General features: G+C 38.6%; 1 protein-coding gene across 2 annotated transcripts in view; it reads left to right on the top strand.

Moving 5' to 3' along the window:
• ARHGAP24 (Rho GTPase activating protein 24) overlaps positions 1 to 20,084 on the top strand; it is a 456,309-nt gene extending 436,225 nt beyond the window's left edge. For both annotated transcript variants that reach the window (XM_081110112.1, XM_081110113.1), the window contains 4 exons: positions 675 to 748; positions 3,001 to 3,122; positions 11,204 to 12,281; positions 19,288 to 20,084. In XM_081110112.1, coding sequence (XP_080966238.1) covers positions 675 to 748; positions 3,001 to 3,122; positions 11,204 to 12,281; positions 19,288 to 19,531 — 1,518 coding nt within the window. In that variant the 3' untranslated portion in view covers positions 19,532 to 20,084. The remainder of the gene's footprint in view (positions 1 to 674; positions 749 to 3,000; positions 3,123 to 11,203; positions 12,282 to 19,287) is intronic.
• Positions 20,085 to 20,765: the final 681 nt, after the last annotated feature.

Genomic DNA, 20,765 nt, shown 5'->3' with positions numbered 1-20,765 from the left:
TTGCACTAAAACAGAAGAGTGGAATAGTTGAGACAGAGACCATATGTCCCAGAAAGCTTAAAATACTTACTGTCTGGCCCATTACAGGGAGAAGAACAAGTCAGATTACATCATCCGATAGCTTTTCTGGGGCCATTTATATTTCAGAGGAAGTTCTACAATGAGAAGAAACAAAGCATTTAATCCCTTTGTGAAATTTCCAGGAAGATCAGGCTTCCCACCCCAAACGATGTGCCATAGACATGACCAATTTTGAGAGACTTATTTGTCTGTAGACATGTGTTTCTCTATGTTTGGGGCATGCTGAAAATGGGAAGGACTTTCAATACATCAACACTACTTTTTCTCCCCAATAGACTTATTATAATTGCGGCTATCTCCCATTTTCAGGAAAGTGAACAAATGCTTAAAATGTTAAAAGGGCTTCTCTTAAATCTTTTTCTCCACAAATAGTACTTATGGAAATATTTGAAATTTTTTCACATCCGTGAAAATATTTCTAACATTCTCTCTGTGATGGTAGCAAGTTTTTTGGACAGGACCCTACACTAATAATATGTGAAATTAATTTAAAAAAACACACACAGCACTGTATGTCTCCTTTACCAATTTGCTTTAATTCCAAGACCAATACCTAGAAAGGTAACATTTATTCTCTTTTTCTTTATACTCAGGGTGTAAAGGAATTAGCAAAGCAGGTGAAGAGTTTGCCAGTGGTCAATTACAATCTCCTCAAGTATATTTGCAGGTAAGAATTGTCCTAAACAAAACCAGACTATATTTAGCCTGACACTAACTTATGTTTGACAGTGAATAAAATCATTTTACTGCTTTGAGCTCGCATGTTGGCCTTGTAAAAGTAAGAGGCTTGACAAAGTGATGTCAAAGATTGCATGATTCTGTAATTTGTCATTTCTGAAGTCTCTCTTAGCTTCACATATTAAAGCTATGTTGCTTTGAACTTCAGTCAAAGAATTTTGTGCAGGTACCTTGTACTATTGTTTATGAGACGGAACATGCTCCTTGGCATGACAAGGGTTTGCATGGGAGGCCAGACTCCACCACTGACTACTTACTTATCTTTATGCAATTTCTTATTCTCTTTGAATCTAAGAGTCCTAATCGGTAAAATGGTAGCAACAACACACATCTCACACATTTGTTTTAAAAATTAAATTATATTTTTAACTAATTAATGTATATGTAATAAGTGCTCACTGCATTTTATTTTCTTTCAATTCCTCTCCCACCTCAGACTCATTGAAAAGACATTTGTAATTCAACTCTGTTAGAAAAATAGTTGTGCCTGGAAAAACGCTCTCTCAGTGACCATATTTAAATTAGAGCCTGGGATGGGAGGCTCCATGTCTGTGCTCCTTTTTTAAAAAAGCCAAACATAAAATCAAAACCTATTAAATTTAAATAAAGAAATTGATGATTGATACGACTGCAGAGTATCTGAAATGACCGCTACTGTACTGGATAATAAAAATATTAAATTCTCTTTAAGTAAACAGGGAAAAAGGCTTTGAGAACCCTATTGCAAGTCTTTATAGTCACAATGGAAAAACTTAACTTCTCTTGAAACATATAAGCAGACTTTTAATTTCAACTATTTCAAATAAGAAATGGTAGTTTCGTTTTTTGTCCTTCCGTTTTATTATAGTTAGTCTGTATATAGTTAGTCTGTATAACATGCAGAAATAGGCACCTTTTTGAAAAGTCCTGGTGTAGTAATGAAGAGCACAAACTCTAGAGTCAGAACACCGGGGTTCAAAGCTCAGCTCTCCCACTTACTAACCCCATGTCCTTGGGAAAGACTTTTAACCTCTGGTGCTTCGTGTGTCTCACCTGTAAAATGGAGACAAACATAGTACTTACCTCACAGGGATGCAGTGAGAATTTAACAAGTTAGCACAATGACTGACACATAATAACATGTATTAAATAACATAAAATAAGTTAGCTTTTATTTTTCATCATTTCCTTTTTTGTCTTATCAGTTAAATCTGTAAGCCATGCAAAACAGAAGTTCTTGCCAAAATGAAGAAGGGAGAGGGAATGAAAAAAGGCTGGAAGACTACAAAAACAACCCTCCCCCACTAAATTCATTCAGGGAAAGGCTGATTTCATGCCTCTTGTTCTTTAGCACCTAATAAATTGAAACAATTTCTGCTTGTAATTTTCATGTCAGTAGAAATGAGGTTTTAATTTTAAAAATGTTTGGTCTCATTTTTAACAGACTATAAATGGAAAGCTCACAAATTACTCCACAAAGAGGGGTGATTCTTCCCTTCTGAAATACGGGATTGTACCAGATGATCTTATTTATAATTCTCAAATTGAATACACATATTTAATACTTTATTGAGGCTTTGGAAGGGAACTCATATTCTTCAATCTAAATCCATATTAGTATTATCCAAACACTTGTTTCTGTAACTGACAGAGGAAACCAAGTCAAGCCAGGCCAGGGGCGATATCTGATATGATTCCTCAAGTCTGATTCTTAATAATTTGCAACATATTTTCTCCACATTTGATTAAGAGATGTTTGAATTCCTAAATAATTTTACCTACATAATCATCGCTTAACATTCTCGAGTTTATAAATATTTTATAACTAGAAGCCCGGTGCATGAAATTACTGCACTCTGGGGGGGTCCCTCAGCCTGGCCTGTGCCCTCTTGCAGTCCAGGAGCCCTTGGGGGATGTCCGACTGCTGCGGAAGCAAGAGATGCTCCCGCCATTGCCACTGCGCTCTTCAGTCATGAGCCCAGCTTCTGGCTGAGTGGCGCTCCCCCTGTGGGAGCACACTGACCACCAGGAGGCAGCTCCTGCAGTAAGCATCTGCCCCATGGTAGTCAGTGCACATTATAGCAATCGGTAGTTCCACCATTCAGTCGATTTGTATATTAGCCTTTTATTATATAGGATGACTCATTTTATTCCATTGGCAAATTTAACCTCGTGTTTTCTTCACATTCTTACACCCAACAGATTCTTGGATGAAGTACAATCCTATTCAGGAGTTAACAAAATGAGTGCACAGAACTTGGCCACTGTCTTTGGCCCTAATATCCTGCGCCCCAAAATGGAAGATCCTTTGACTATCATGGAGGGTAAGTAAATGATTATCTTATACCATCATAAAAAAAAAAAATCACTGTCTCTTGATTGGCCTGAACTTATTAAGCAAATGAGGGAAATAAGTAAATCCATAATAATTCCACTTATTTTCTCAGGTTTTTTAAGTGAAAAAATCTTCTCTTTGGGAGTCAGGGTTTCGTCTAAGTTTACTAAACATAATATTTGACTAACTGATTCCTCAGTAACCTTACAAGAATGAATGGAACTTCTATAAGTCATCTGTAAAATATTAGGCAAGAACTAGAAAATTCAAGTTCACTTTTGAGTCCAAGGCAATTTTCAGAAAATTCAAGTTACTATTTTAAGGTAATATGTTTTTATTAATTTTGGTTTATTTAACTGATTTTAAGAGGTAGAAAAATATAATCCTCTGTAAGACAATGTTACTTATTTACGTGTGGGGATGGATATATATATATGTATGTATATATATATATATATGTATATATATATATATATATATATATATATATATATATTGATTTCAGAGAGGAAGGAAGAAGGAGAGAGAGATAGAAACATCAACAATGAGAGAAAATCATTGATTGGCTGCCTCCTGCATGCCATGAATTGAACCTCAACTCCTGGTGCATAGGTGAACGCTCAACCACTGAGCCACGCTGGCCCGGCATACCCTTTACTATTCTTTTATTTGATATTTATATTTAAGTCTCTTATAATATACAGCATCCCTATAATTTGTTGAAAAATTAGGTTATCTGAACTGTATAGTTTCCCATAGTCTTAATTTTGTTGATTGCATATTCATAATGCAGTTTAGCATAGTCCTCTGCCCTCTATTTTCTATAAATTAGAACCTGGATCAAAGCCATGTCTGGTAGTATTAGCAAGGCTATAGATTTTGTTATATAACATCTGGTTATCTTTATTTTGTGTGATCTTAGTGCAATCCTTAAAACTATTAATTCACTGGATGTTGAAACGGTGATATCATAATTCTATAATTGTTTTCCAATTTTACAAATTGTGATAAAATATCCATAACATAAAATTTGCCACCATTTTTAGGTGTACAATTCAGTAGTATTGTGTACATGTATATTGTCATGCAACGGTTACTACCATCCACCTCGACAACTCTTTTCATCTTGCAAAATTGAAACTCTGTATCCATTAAATATAATGCCTCAACTCCTGGCAACCCCATTTTACTTTCTGTTTCCATGAATTTTATTACTGTAGATACCGCATGTAAGTGGGTTCACAGAGTATTTGTCTTTTGGTGACTGGCTTATTTTAGTCAGCCTAATGTCTTCAATGTTCATCCATGTTGTAGCATCATAATATTTTAACTTAATAATTGGGACACTTTTATTATAAATAAATAATAAATAAGTAAAATCTCTTCTCCTCATCTACTACTTAGTAACCCAGTAGTAGCTTTCATAAATAAAAGACAGGATAAATGCTGCTTGGTCTTTCCCTTTATTAGGTTTTAAATAAGGAAATAGATTGTTTTTTAACTGAATTTATTAACAAAAACCATATAGGTTTCAAGTGTGCAAGTCAACAAAACATCATCTGCACACTGCATCATGTGCCCATTGTCCAAAGTAAAGTCTCTTTCCATCCCCATTTATCCTGCTTTGCCCTCTTCTACCCCCCAACCCCCTTTCCCTCTGGTAATCACCATACTGTTGCCTGTGTCTATGTGTGTGTGTGTGTCTGTATATATATATATATATATTTTTTTTTTTTTTGCTTAATCCCTTTACCTTTTTTTCACCCAGGCCCCCTACTCCTGCCTCCCTGACAGCTGTCAGTCTGTTCTATGTGTCTATGCTTCTGTTTCTATTTTGATTGTTGAATTATTTCGTTTATTAGATTCCACATGTAAGTGAAGTCACATGGTATTTGTCTTTCTCTGACTGGCTTATTTCCCTTAGCATAATACTGTCCAGGTCCATCAAGCTGTGGCTTCTTTAACATTCTCTAACAGTGAGTTCTCCTACTCATCCTTCTTATTCTTCTTCCTATTATAAATGTTATTATTAACACTATTTGTAAAATATAATTATGAACTCATGTATTTAAATCTATTTCATGAGTCAATGCATTGTAATTATTGTTCTTTGTAATTATTGTTTTCCATCTTTGGCCAGTGGAAGCCCCTTCAACTAGTCTTCCAGTCCTTTTGACAAGACCTGAATAGTTTTTCATAGCTTCCTTTCTTTTTATTATTTCAGATTTCCCAGACTCATATGTTTCCTGCCCCAAACCTGAATCAACCAATTTCAAAAGAGTCCAATTTTCAATAAAATTTTTTTAGTGGGAAATGATACTTCAAGACCAAAATACAGGTGATGCTCATTTGCTACTGGTTTGGTCATTTCTAGACCTTTCAGTGGACAGAGCAAGTAGATATAAATGCTACTTACAGACATACTTAGTACACATGCAATATACATACATACACATGTTAAAGACAAACTGCCTCCCAAGTTCATATTATGCTTCCAGTTCAAAATCATGTCTATAGCATTTTAATTTATTCTTTTCTCTGCTATAGTTTCATCTCCTTCCAAATATGAATCTTGGTTCTGAAAGACATTGGAAATTACAAAATTCGAATATCTGATAAATAATCATTTGCTCCACCTCTTATCAAATACATAATAGTCTCAGAATAACAATAGTAATACTATTAACACCAGTATGATTATTGCAAACATTTAAAAACCTTTTATATATGATCTTCTAACTCTCCTTTTATTTTTTTTTACTAGAGGCCCAGTGCACAAAATTAATGCACAGGTAGGGTCCCTAGGCCTGGCCAGTGATCAGGGCCAATCAGGGCCTTCTGGCTGCTGGCCAGGGCCTTCCTTCCCCGGCTGCCACCGGGGCCTTTCTTTGTTCCATGTCACCCCTGCTGGTCAGCACACATCATAGCGAGTGATCAAACTCCCGGTCTCCTGGTCGAACTCCCGAGGGGTCAATTTGCATATTAGGCTTTTATATATGTAGATATTTATACTATATCTACATATAAACATTAGATACTATACTCTCTTTTAGATCTTATCCAGTCTTAGTTCTATAGGTAACTATGCATTTAATGGTCCTTACATTATTGTCTCTCTAACCTTGTAGTTCTCAAAATGTGGTCTAAGAATACCTGGGGGTCCCTAAGATACCTTCTGGAGGTCTCCAAGTTCATATCTTCATAAAAATACTAAGATGTTATACCAAGGTGTTTTTTGTCCTTTCCCTATGTTGACATTTGCATTGATGGTGCAAAAGCAATGATGGAAAAAAATAACTACCTTAGTGTGAATCAAGCTAGTGGTACCAAACACCACTAGCATCATTACATTACATTTCTGACTGCCATACACTGGCAACAGGAAAAAATACAAATTTTACTTAAGAATGTTCTTGTTGGACAGTAGAACATATTAACTGTACTCAATACCCCCCTTGAGAACAATCTGGTGGAGAGATGAGCTCTATGTGTAAAGCACTTCTTCCACATACTGTTTTTAAGGTAATACAATAATCGGTTCAAGGAAATGCCTTTGTGTGATTAGTTGAGTTGAGAGCTACACTAATTGTTTTTCCATGGTACTTCATGTTTACTTGAGAGAACAATGGACAAACTATAGTCATGCAGACTTGAGCTTTTGGCAGACAGGTTCTAAAAAATGAACTAAGATAATCTTTTTACTTTAAAAAAATGTCTGACAGAATATGTTGTCATTGATGAAATTTAAAGAATTAAAAAACTTTTATCTAACACCTTAAGCTTGACAGCGTCTTAATATTTAGCTATTCTTCTGGTGAGATTGTGTTGATAGTGACACAATTAAATGTCTTTGATACTCTAAAATTAAAGGTACCAACATCTGGAGGATCTGCATAACTCGGTGAATTTTTCAAATGTATGTTGTCATAAGCCAGGCATGTGTAAATGATCTGGTCAGCGTGCATGTTAGGTTCGCTGATTTCACAGAGCCAAATCTTCTGTTTTTCGCAGAGTACTACAATCTGGCAGCTTGCTTTCTAAGATGGACTGGTTTAGTTCCAACCCTTGGTTTTACTTAGCCTTCCCTTTCTTCTATCTTTATTGTCCTAGTCCTCCCTGCTTGATTTTGATTCCAGTCGCAAGAATTTCCCCCACGTGGAGTTTGGAAGGAGCTCTGGCCGGCCAGTGGCGAGAGTTCACAGGTGCTAGATGGCCCTCGCTTCCCCAGGCTTGCGAGAGACTGTCTCTATGGGATTAGGCACACTCTCTCCCAGTCTCACCTGCTCTTCTTAAATTAGCCCTTTGCTTTTTGCAGCAAATACCTATACTTCGGGGCTTTTCTGTTCTCTGGCCCATTATTTCTTCCTCCCACTTCCTCTCACACAGATGCCAGCACCATGCATGTCTGTGACAACAGGGACTTGTCTGCAGCAATTTCTTTTATGGCGTTTGGGAGGATATCTTGCCACCAAGTTTTATTGTGAACATTGTCCACGAGTTGGGATTTGCTAACTAGTTGCTCGGTTTTTATGTGGAGATTTTGGGAGATTCAATACTATGCTGACACCATCTTCCCAGAAGTCAGTGAACTTTTTTGTCTTTTTGCTTAAACTCTTATTGTTGCTGTTTTAGAAGACGTCCTATAAAAATTGCGTGGTCCACCTTCCCCCTCCCCCTGCCAGTATTGACAACAAAGGAGAGCAAAGCTGCTCCGGAGAGAAGCAGAACCATGAGCTCTGAGTCTCCTAGGGCACCAAAGAACCCCATTTCAACAGGAGTCCTGGGCCTCTTCTTGCCCCTAAGAAACCTAATACCCAATGAGAAAAGTAATTTTCTCTAAATGCAGTAATAATATGTGCAAGGGAAAGGTGCATAAGTGGACAAGTAGGTTTTTTAAAATAGTAGGGGGGAAAATGGAGCAGCAAAGTAATCTCACCTGTTGCTTTAATATGCTCTGGTCGTGAAAAGTCTTAATTGGGAGCTACAGCCATGGAGTCGAACACCACTCAGCAATAAAAAGAATGAACTACCAATACGTGCAACAACAAATGTCGGAATTATTATGCTAAGTGAATAATGCCTGCACACGAAAGACCTCACACTGTATAATCTCATTTACATGAAATTCTAGAAATAGAAAAACTTAATAACAAAAAGCAGATCAGTGGTTGCCATAGTGGAAGTTGGGAGTAAGACATTGGCTACAAAGGGGCACAGGGGAATTTTCTATATTATGATAATGTGGTGGTTCTTGGACTGGCATTTGTCAAAAATCACTATGTATTTTACAGATACCTGCACACATGCAAAATGACATGTATGGGGGTATTCTTTGCAAAACTAAATAAATTGAAACTACATTTCATAGAATAATGCCAAAGTATATATACATTATATATATATACATTACATATACTAAATACATACTATATACTAAATATATACTATATATGTGTACATAAGTGTACTTTAAAGTTTCAAGGCAACTTTAAAGGAAAATTGAATCCAATGCTTATGAAGGAAAAATTCCTAAAATAGTATTTCTGTTCAAACTGTATAAAATGATATGAGCGGGGAATTGCTGGATGGTGCAGCACAGTGAGGCTCCTGAGTCTGCTTGGACTCTTCAGAATGGTGATTATAAGCACCCTGACCTCATTTGGGTTTCATGTTTCTCATTAGCATTCTAAGGAAGAGAATGACAGAAAGGAGGAAATATAAAGGGAAGGAAGTGGTACACTTCATCATAACCACCAAGCTAGTCTGTCTTAAATAGCTATAAGATATGGGGAGTGGGGAGTCCCTTTACAAGAAACTATTTCCATTTATTATCCCAGAGACAAGATAAAGCAAAGCCTCCCCAAGTAGAAGGGATTTCTAAATCTCCAGGACGTTGACACTCACTCTGCAATTGTGGCAGGTACACTTTGGCATTGCTGTCCACAGACTCACCAGGGAGACCTAGGGGATGTCACTTTACAATTAAATGCCCCACAGAGTTCACAGCTTTGACGGGAAGCAGGGATGCCTGAAATATTAATATTCCAGTGACAGGAAAAAGCTAAATTTTCCCAAAGCACTAGGCAGAGTCTATATACCGGAGCCTGCTAACATTGTAAAGTGTGCCTGTCTTAAGGGCAAATAGTAAACTAGAACTAAGTAGACATGTCTTCAAACACAGTACCTGACAGTGATAGTGTTGACAGCCATTTTAGCGCTCCCAATGTCTTTTCATCAGAGTCACTGCTGCATGCATGGAAGTAGGATGACAAATTCAGATATGACTAAGAAGAAAGATGGCTTTTTTCTTCCATGACTCTGTAACAATTGATGGTGCTTTAATAATTATCTTATATTTTGTTTATTTAGAAAAACATCAAGTTTCCTTATCATTACTGCAGTTTAAATGCAACAGCTGAAATATAGTAGAACAAGAACTATCTGGAGTAAGAAGATGAAGCATCAAAGTTCATCTAGGTCACTTACTATCCATATGGCCCTGAGCAAAAGCTTAACCTCTCTGAGCTCCAGTTTTCTCATGTGAAAAATGTTAAGTCCTATCTCACCGTCTTTTGAGAAACTTAATTTAGACGCTGTAAGTGAAACATTTCCATGTAGCACAGTGTTTCTCAAACTCCAACACAGAAATCACCTGGAGCTATTGTCAAAATGCAAATTCTGCTTCAGAAGGCCCTCAGTGGGTCCTGAAACTGCGATGCTTCCAGGTGAGGCCCTGGCTCCTGTGCTGTTATTGCTGTGTCCTCTGGGAGCTGGTTAGCAATGTAAAATCGTATGCCCCACCGAATACCTACACTTTGACAGAATCTCCAAATAATTTGCATAAATATTAGTGTTTGCGCAACATTGATCCAGCACCAGATCTGACACATGGCAGATTCTTGTTTTAAATATAAGTTTTGAATCATCACAGAAGAAATGTGCAGAATAGAAAGAGATATAACACATTTTTCCTGTGCAAAATTTGATTTGAATTATACTCAGAGTCAACTCTTGCCTAGGTGCTGCTTTAAGCTAAAGAGTGGCCTCCTTCCAGGTCAGATTTGTCCAGTCTGGCAGCCACTCAATTAGCAGCTGTTTCTGTGGAAATCTGCATTGTCTAAAGTCCTTCTCATCATTTTCCTTACCAGATCTCATGTTTTATTTTATGTAGAAACCACATTTACTAATAAAATTTAAATTCATTCCTTGCCCTAGCCGGTTTGGCTCAGTGGATGGAGTGTCGGCCTGTGGACTGGAAGGTCCCAGGTTTGATTCTGGTCAAGGGCATGTACCTTGGTTGCGGGCACATCCCCAGTGGGGGGTGTGCAAGAAGCAGCTGATCGATGTTTCTCTCTCATTGATGTTTCTAACTATCCCTCTTCCTTCCTCTCTGTAAAAAGTCAATGAAATATATTTAAATAAATAAATAAATAAATAAATTCCCTATATGTACTTATCAGACATTACTCTTACAAACTTTCATCAACATGATATAAACCGAGTTAACACATCAAATTAATACAGTTCAAACCAAAGCAAAGATGACTGATGTCTGCATTAGCCTAAACTGCTTTATTGTGGGCACATGAATAACATTAATACTTAAGAAGATTCTTAGGGAAATTATGGCCCCCAAGTAAGGAAACTACTTTAGAAGCCTGGTTTATGGTGACAGCCAGTTTTAAGGGATTGGAGTCCAGATTGTAAATCAGTGAGAAATATGTAAAAATGTATTTGGAATTTCAGCCAATACTAGTATACCATTAACTGGTAAGCCCATTAATTTTTAAATAAATTACTGCTTTTGATAATAGATCAATTTTTCTATTCATTTTTTTTGAGTTATTTTACTTGCTGTAACAAAAGTTTAAGTGCTTGGTAGAGTTCATGGTGTATGCTCAAGAAATTTTAGTTTCTGTTTGCCATTATCATCATTAAGAATATAGTTCAGCACTGCTGATAATAATGTTGAATGTTCACCTGAATGTGGTCCTTTAAGGAACACTTTCAAAATGGGAAATAAATGAAAACTATTTCACTCATGTGACTTTGTTTTCTATGCAATTCTAGGCACTGTGGTGGTCCAGCAATTGATGTCAGTGATGATTAGCAAACACGATCGCCTTTTCCCCAAAGACGCAGAACTGCAGAGCAAGCCCCAAGACGGGATGAGCAACAACAACAATGAAGTTCAGAAGAAAGCCTGCGTGGGTCAGCTACAGAACAAAGAGAACAACAATACCAAGGACAGTCCTGTTCGGCAGTGCTCTTGGGAGAAGTCCGAATCTCCCCAGAGAAGCAGCGTAGATAATGGCTCCCCCACAGCCCTGTCAGGCAGCAAAACCAACAGCCCACGGAACAGTGTTCACAAGCCGGATGTCTCTAGGAGCCCCCCTCTTCTGGTCAAGAAGAACCCCGCCTTCAATAAGGGCAGCGGGATTGTCACCAATGGGTCCTTCAGCAGCAGCAATGCAGAAGGTCTTGAGAAAGCCCAAACCACCCCCAATGGGAGCTTACAGGCCAGAAGGACCTCATCACTGAAGAGCTCTGGCACCAAAATGGGCACCCACAGTGTACAGAACGGAACGGTGCGCATGGGCGTTTTAAACACCGACTCGCTCGGGAACCCCATGAGCAGCCGCGGCATGTCCTGGCTGCCCAATGGCTACGTGACCCTGAGAGATAACAAGCAGAAAGAGCAAACAGGAGAGTCAGGCCAGCACAACAGGCTCTCCACCTATGACAACGTCCATCAGCAGTTCTCCATGATGAACTTTGATGACAAACAGAGCGTTGACAGTGCCACCTGGTCCACTTCCTCCTGTGAAATCTCCCTCCCTGAGAACTCCAACTCCTGCCGCTCCTCCACCACCACCTGTCCGGAACAAGACTTTTATGGTGGGAACTTTGAGGACCCTGTTCTGGATGGGCCCCCGCAGGACGATCTTTCCCACCCTGGGGACTATGAAAACAAAAGTGACCGGAGGAGTGTGGGAGGTCGAAGTAGTCGTGCCACCAGCAGCAGCGACAACAGTGAGACGTTTGTGGGCAACACCAGCAGCAACCACAGTGCACTGCACAGTTTAGTGTCCAGCCTGAAGCAGGAAATGACCAAGCAGAAGATAGAGTATGAGTCCAAGATAAAGAGGTGAGGAGAATCTGGAGCTCATAACTGCCAGAGAGCCTCCTACTGGTCACACTCACACAGGGGGTTAAATATGTTCATTCCAGAGCCAGGGCCCCCTGTTCAAGTCCTGGCTTCACCATTTGTAAACTGGAGGCTTCGGGGAAGTTAACTTTACCTCTTGTGAGCCTGGGTTTCTTCATATGAAAAATTTAAATGCTAGTAGTATTTCCCTCGAAAGCATGTAAGAAACCATTGAGCCTTGTTCCTGCACAGCAGAGGTGCCCAATAATGCTGTGAGGATTTGTGCTAGAGGCTGGTTAGAGAGGAGCTGAGAGGGGAATGAATGGAGGGTAAGGAGCCTGTTTCACTGACAAGAAAAGGATGGAATGAGGGTAAAGTTGTAAAAATAATCAGACCTTTTTTATTATTCTTATGATTGTTGAAAGCTCAGAGAGTGTCTGCTATCTGCCAAGCTCAATTTCAGGCCCTGAGAATTTAGCAGTCAATAAAACAGACTAGTATATAAACTCAGTCCTCATGGAACATGCCTCCGTTGTACGAGAGAAGACAGATAAATAAGTAAAATAGGTCCTATGCTAAGTAAAACTGGGAAGAGGGGGAAGATGTTGGTGAAGTGCAGTTTTAATGCAGGGCCTTATGGCAGGTTAAAGGGGAAGCTGTGCAGACACCTGGGGGAGGAGCAGGTGGAAGTGCTGTGAGATGGGCTGGGCAAGGAGCTCAGCGAGGGAACAGGGAACAGGTGATAGGAGCTTGGGGGTCAGATTAAGTCTTTAGCTTTTACTCTGAGATTAGAATCCATGAAGGTTTTTGAGAAAGATGTTGACATGAAGTATATTCATATGAACAAGGAAAATTATAGCCTAAATGGAAAGCAAAAACTATGATTTATAAGGAAACAGCTATGCTAAACCCTGATTTATAGCCTTTCACATCTTCTCATCAGATAGCCAAGGCAGGAAGAAGTTTGCTTAGCAACTTCTCCAGGAACGCAACCCAGGCAAGATAAAGGGGCATTGTCTGAGGGTCCTGAGTTCACAGGGCCCTGACTGTCAGATAAGCCATGGAGAATGGAGCCCAGGGCTCACAAATATAATCTTGTCCTGAAAGTCACCACATTCACACGTCACTGAGATCACAGAAATGACAAAACTGTTTTTTTGTTTGTTTGCATGTGTGGTTTTTTTGGTTGTTGTTTTTTTTTTGCTTTTAGAGAGAGGAAGGGAGAGGTAGAGGGAGAGAAACATCAATGAGAGAGAAACATCCTCCTGCACGCCCTCTACTGGGGATCGAGCCCACAACTCAGGCATGTGCCCTGATAGGAAATTGAACCGGTGACCTCCTGGTGCTTAGGACCATGCTCAACCACTGAGCCACACCGGCTAGGAAAACTGATTGTTTTTATGTTCTCCTTTCAGCATTGTATAGGGCAAAGCACACTGAGCTCCCGTCAGGAGAAGGCCTGAGGCGCGGTTCAGTGTGAGGGAGCCCCTCTAGTGGTCTCACCCCCAGGCTCAGGCTGTGTGTTGGGCGGACCTCTCCCCTTGTGGGGGCTCTAAGACCCTTATCATTTGTGCACATCAGTCTTTGTCCTGCTTCAACTGCTTCCATGTCTCCACACCCCACATGGTTTCTTTTACATATATAAACTTGACTTTATTTTACCATTTCCCATCCATTTATCAATCATTAGGCCCAAAGGTACTTATTTTCAAGAGCTATGGTGGAGTAAATATAGAATAAAATGCTATGTATATGTTAGGTTGAAAAATTACTTTCGAAAGTTGTTTTTGTAAACTTCGCTGAATGGAAAGTTGATTTGAATTTCTCTCCATAATGCCGAGTGACGGGAAGTTTAAATAAGAAGAAAAAGGCAGCGACATCTTTCAGGTTACTCCTCTTTCTAAATGTGATGTTTGGAAGCACTGGCTACCAGAACTCTGAACTGCTGCCGGTGCGTGGTGATAAATGAGCACTTAGCACTGGGAAAGGAGATAACAGCTGAAGCTTGCATTCATCCTAATGCAAGTTTCAACTGTTATCTCCATCCTGGAAGTAAATTATCATTGTGAATGGCTGCAGATGAACATATTCCTTTTTGACGACATTGGTGACACATTCATGTTCTGAGTCTATGGTGCATTTCAGAGACTTTGATAAAATAATAGAACTTTTCAATAGAGTGCCATCTCACTGGGCCCTGTCACTGTAGCATTCCTACCACCTGACAGGCAAGGGAGGGGCTCTCAAAGAGGTAGGGCAGAGGAGCTGCCACATGCCCAAGCCACAGAAATTCCTGCTTAGACTTACACATTTCGCTTTCAAATTTTTTTAGCTCCACCCACAAATATTGAGGTTAGATAGATGATTCATATGTATGTACATACATACCTACATACCCGAATAGCTCAACAGATGATAGATAAGATAGCTGTATCGTACTTTATCAAATATTGATATGTTTTTTAGTTTTTAAACATGTGAGTTTAGTATTCTCCACCCCCACCCTCCATTTCCTTTATTGTATTATAGTCAGAGAAATTTATTTTTATGATATCAATTATTTGGTCTTGTAAAAATGATTCTTTTATGATTGGTTTGGGATTTTATATATGACCATAGAGCAAGCCTGTTAATCAAGCTGCTTAAATATTTTACATTTTTCCTCATTTTTATCAGATAGATCTATAACTTCTAACAAAGGTAACTTAAACTCTCCTAATTTTTATGAATTTATCAATGTCTCCTTATAACTCTGTTATATCTTATATTGACTTATTTGAGGCTACACTGCTAGGTGAATAAAAGTTCAGAATTGTTTATATATTTCTGATGAATTGATATCATTGAGTAATGGTCATCTTTAGTTGTAATAATGTATTTTTCCTACAAGTTTATTTTTTCTGATATTAGCATTGCTATACCATTTTTTATTTTGATTAGTAACTTTCTGCTATTTTTACCATTAACTTTCAAATTTTATTTGGTCTGAGAACATATACTTTTCAATTCTGGAATCTTTTTATCTATCATCTTTTTATTTCATCTTCCCCATTTTCTCAACTTTCTGTTTCTACAGCCCTTATTCAAGTATGTTGGGCCTTCTTAATCCATTCTCCATCTCTGTTAACTTCTCTTTCTCACATTAAATTTCTATCTTTCTCTGTGAGGCATTCTGGACAATTTTCCCAGACCTGTTTTTCTGTTTACTGATTTTTTTTTCTTTTTTAAGATCTATTTTTAATTATAGTAGATATACAATATTATATTAGCTTCAGGTGTACAACACAGTGATCCAACATTTATATACTTTACTAAGTGATCACCACAATAAGTCTAGCAACCATCTGTCACAATACATAGTTATTTTAATATTATTAGTGGCCCAGTGCACAGATTCATGCACATTGAAAGGAAATTAATTAGAGGGTGGCTGGTAGGGCGGGACTGTGCCAGACAACTGGACACGCCCTGGAGTCAACCTACCACAGTCCCTTCCCAGGGCCGCGGCTCGAAGGGCAGCTGCGGTCACCCCAGTTTGGCAGTTAACCAGATTTGGGGCCGACAATACCTCAGGAACATAACCCATGGCAGAAGGTGGCAACACGCAGCCCTGCAAGGAATCGGGCTCCCTCCTCTCTAGTTCAGAGGTGCATCACCCGAGAACCGCTGCTGCCAAGTCACTGCAGCTCAGCAACTTCTGCATTGAGCGTCCGCCCCCTGGTGGTCAGTGCACATCATAGGTACCAGATGGTTGGACAGTCACTTATCCTTTTATATATGTAGATTAACTCTATTTCCTTTGCTTTACTGTCCATCTCCGTAACTTATTTTATAACTGAAAGTTTGTACTTTTAAATCCTCTTCCTCTTTTTCTCCCACTTCCCACCCTCCACTCCTCAGAAAACCATCAGTTTGTTTTCTGTACCTATGAGTTGGCTTCTGTTTCATTTTGTGTTTTTTTTCAATTGTGTTGTGTTTTTTAAATATATTTTTATTGATTTCAGAGAGGAAGGGCAAGGGAGAGAGAGATAGAAACATCAATGAGATAATCATTGATCAGCTGTCTCCTGCACCCCCTACTGGAGATTGAGCCCACAACCCAGGCATGTGCCCTGACTGGGAATCAAACTGTGACTCCTGGTTCATAGGTTGATGCTCAACCACTGTGCCACACCGACTGGACTTGTTTTTTAGATTCCATAATTAGAATCATATGGCATATCTTTCTATGGCTTATTTCATTTAACATGACATTCTCTAGGTCCATCCATGTTGTTGCAAATGGCAAGATTTCAATCTTTTTTTATGGCTGAGTCATATTCCATTGTATATATGTACCACTTCAATCTTTTTTTTATGGCCAAGTCATATTTCATTGTATATATGTACCAATTCTTTATTAATTCATCTATTGATGGACACCTATATTGCTTCCATATCTTGGCTATTGTAAATAATGCTGCAGTGAACATAAGGTGTATATATCATTTAAATTATTGGGTTTTTTTCTTCAGATAAATACTCAGAAATTGAATGCTGTATCATACAGTAATTCTGTTTTTAATTTTTTGAGGAATTTCCATACTCTTTACCATAGTGGCTGTACCTAATCCCACCAACAATGCATGAGAGTTCCCTCCTCTACACCCTTGCCAACACTTGCTATTTGTTGTCTTTTTGATGGTAGCCTTTTGTAGGTGTGAGGTGATACCTCATTGTGCTTTTGATTTGCATTTCCCTGATGATCAGTGATGTTGAGCATCTTTTCAGGTATCTGTTGGCCACCTATATGTCTTCTTTGGAGAAATGTTTATTTAGGTTCTCTGCCCATTTTTAATCGGATTATTGCTTTTCTGATGTTGAATTATATGAGTTTTTGGTATATTTTAGATATTCACCACTTGCCAGATGTATCATTTGCAAATATTTCTCCCATTCAGTGGGTTGTCTTTCTTATTAATGTCTTTCTTCACTTTGCAAAACATTTTATGTTTTTTTTAAAATATATTTATTTATTGATTTCAGAGAGGAAGGGAGAGGGCGAGAGAGATAGAAACACCAATGATGAGAGAGAATCATTGATCGGTTGCCTCCTGCACACTCCCTGCTGGGGATCAAGCCCGCAACCCAGTCATGTGCCCTTGGCCGGAATCGGACCTGGGACCCTTCACCGCAGGCTGATGCTCTATCCACTGAGCCAAGCCAGCTAGGGTCTTTTAAGTTTAATGTAGTTACATTTTGCTTTTGTTGCCTTTGCCCAAGGAGACATGTCCAAAAATGTATTCCTTAACACTGATTTTTTTCATTTGCTGATTTAATTCTGACACTTCACTCATCCCATGAATAGAGTGTGGTCCCTTTTGTATAAAGACAATTAATACTATAAGCTCTCAGCTGAATCACTCTCCGTTTTCTTCCTCTCTTATACCAGAGACCTCTTCTCCCCCATGTGAAAAATAAAAACTAGCTCCCGCCTCAGACCTCTATCCAGGATCAATACCCTTTGTGTGCTTCCACTTACTGTTCTAAATTGGAGTATCTTTCTCGGTTATGATACTTGAACACGCTTTTTTTTAAATTTCTTTTAACTTTGCTATGTATTTTTAAAGTTTTTATGTATTTTTCCAGCATCACTCTGTGTCTACAGTGGGAGGGGTTCCCTTCTGTATTCCACTCAGGCTGTTAGAGTCCTGGAAGTTTCATACTAGTTTCATACGTATAATGTATCAATATTGTTTAAAGGATTGTTTTTGTTGGTATTTATGCTTGAGTTTCTTTTTAGTATTTTTATTTCTAAAATAAATAGATTTAAAAAGAAAAGAGAATGTATTGTAGACTAATTCTGGGTTGCAAACAGCACACTGCCAGGTTGTCATATAAAAAATGTGATCATATGATCAAAACAGCCTTCTAACTGATTAGAGAATATGAAGAATTCTCATACTTTCAAAAGAAGAACAGGTTTATTTTTAAGTGTTATTATTATTATCTGGATGAAATATCAACATATGAGACATGATAAAACAAAAACAATTGAGATTTAAATAATAAACAATTATTATTAAGATAATCAGGTTTCTGAAATTCAAATTTTAGTGTTATGGTAACTTTAAACATTTCCCAGGGATATTAGCTCAGAAAAGGAGACACGAAAAAGTAAACTATTATTAAGATTCATCATATAATAAACAAGTGCTTAATACTCCTGTTTGAACAACAACAAATTATGTTTTGAAACTTAGTGATTATGGAGAAAACTGTTTTCAAGAAAGTTATCTAAAATCATACAATTATCCAAAATAATACAGCTATCAATCTATAGAAATATAAATCCTACGATACATTAACTTGGAATGCAGTGAGATTAGGAATAGCAGGTTACTTGGGTGGACTCCATTGTCACAAAATGTCAGGTGGATTACTTATTCACCACAAGTTATCTCCACTCTGCTGCATGTACGTTAGCTTTGGTACCACTTTTATAAGATTCCTATGTCTCAGAAAGTTCATTCTTAGCAGTGGACTTTATCTAGCAATGATATTTTTACTATCATTTTTCCTCTCATAGAAACCCAATAGGATTGCTCCCCTTTTTTTCCATCTTTACTGGGTTTTCCCCCTTTCTCTTAGTAAAGCCCAATTTACAATAAGGACCCAGGAAGCCTTGTGGTTTGGGCTGCCTTCTGCTTCTGCCGTTCTGTGCTGTGTGACATTTTCTGACTCCTCTATGCTGACATTTATACATTCACTTTCAAATGACAACTAAGTGCTTCTGAGAGAGGTCTTGGGGTATCTTGTTAACATGATAGCAAATCATCTTAGCAAATACTAAAGCAACAACAACAAAAACCTTTAAAATCACTGGACCTTCCCTCACTGATTTAAAAGGGCTCACCCCAATTTCCTAAGCTTTGCAGAGACAGAGTTTAGATAATATTTGTATCCCTGTCCTATTGCATGTGAATAAAATCACTTTATCTTTGATTTTCTCCCCAACCCCTTGTAGCTTAGAGCAGCGAAACTTGACGTTGGAAACAGAAATGATGAACCTCCATGATGAACTGGATCAGGAGAGGAAAAAGTTCACAATGATAGAAATCAAAATGCGGAACGCAGAGCGAGCGAAAGAAGATGCTGAGAAAAGAAATGACATGCTCCAGAAAGAAATGGAGCAGTTTTTCTCCACATTTGGGGAGCTGACGGTGGAACCCAGGAGAACCGAGCGAGGAAACACGATATGGATCCAGTGAGCCGGCTGCCTCCCACTGTCTCTGGTGGATCTGGGAAGGACTTTGGGGTTCCTGTGGGAGGATTACGTGGGACCAGGTGACAGGTCACCTGGCTGTACAGTGCTCTAACTGGGGAAGGAGTATCATTTACAGACATTACCCATCCATATCTGCAATGTGTACCAAAGTTATATCACGCCCCATATGCTACTGTCAAGTGTTACAACTGGATATGTGTATATAGAGTAGTTTTTTGAAAAGTAAACTAAAAATGAGAAGCATATCTCAAGAATTATTTTATTGCAAGTCTTGTATTTAAAATGTTCATTCAATATGTTGTTGCAATTTAGCTTGCTTTCAAGCTTCACCCCTTGCACTTAACATAAGCTATTTTTGGCATTGTGTTATCATCAGCTTATTTTATAGATCAATATTTTTATTTCCCTTTTTTTGCTGAGGAAATGAAGATAAGCAGATATATAAAAATATATAAGTATATATATAAGATGAGTTATTAAAAGCAAAAGAATACTTTGTGGCTGTGCTGTTTGTGCCAATAGACCTTACCATGACCAAAAAAAGAAATGTAAATCATTCTATGAAATACGGTGGCATCACCAGGAACCTTTGAACTGCTCTGTAAATTCTTCCCTTGACACTGCTCAGTTTGCTTTGTGATGATTTGGCACAGGACATGTTGGATGTGGAAAAAAGTCCCTTTTTCTAGCCCCCTGGTCTGCCTGGTCAGGTCCACAGATGCCTGTCTGCTATGCAGGATGCACCTTAGAGGGGCAAAATGGGAAAGAAAAACATTTAACCAGTCATGCCTTGAGTTACTGTCATTCAGGCCTGAGTCTGTAACTGCTGGACGGTTACCTGAGAAATTCTTCCTGCCCTTTGAGAGTTAGGAAAAAAGCTTACACGGCTTGCCCCACCCCTGCAATGCCATTTTCTGAGCACCTGCCTTTCACTCAGACCTCCCACCCCCCCTCCTCCCCAGGTAACTGCACTTTGGGGCTTGTCACCCTCAGTGAAATAGTAGTTCTGTGTCCCTCTCAGTTAAACCACTAGAGTGTGTACCACAAAGTGACATTCTCCTCTCAGTTAGGCTCACTGTTCTGTTGTCACCTGGGATTCTCTCTGAAGGACACAGAGGGCAAAGGCATTTTGGAGCGAGAGAGGTGATGGAGGGAAAGGGGACCAGAAAGAGGAGGAGACAGAAGAAATGAACTAACAATTTTGCTTCTGATTTTCA

Source organism: Myotis nattereri, assembly GCF_964212035.1.
Source record: "Myotis nattereri genome assembly, chromosome: 1".
In the NCBI taxonomy this organism is placed as follows: domain Eukaryota; kingdom Metazoa; phylum Chordata; class Mammalia; order Chiroptera; family Vespertilionidae; genus Myotis; species Myotis nattereri.
This window is presented reverse-complemented; position numbering and strand designations above follow the sequence as displayed.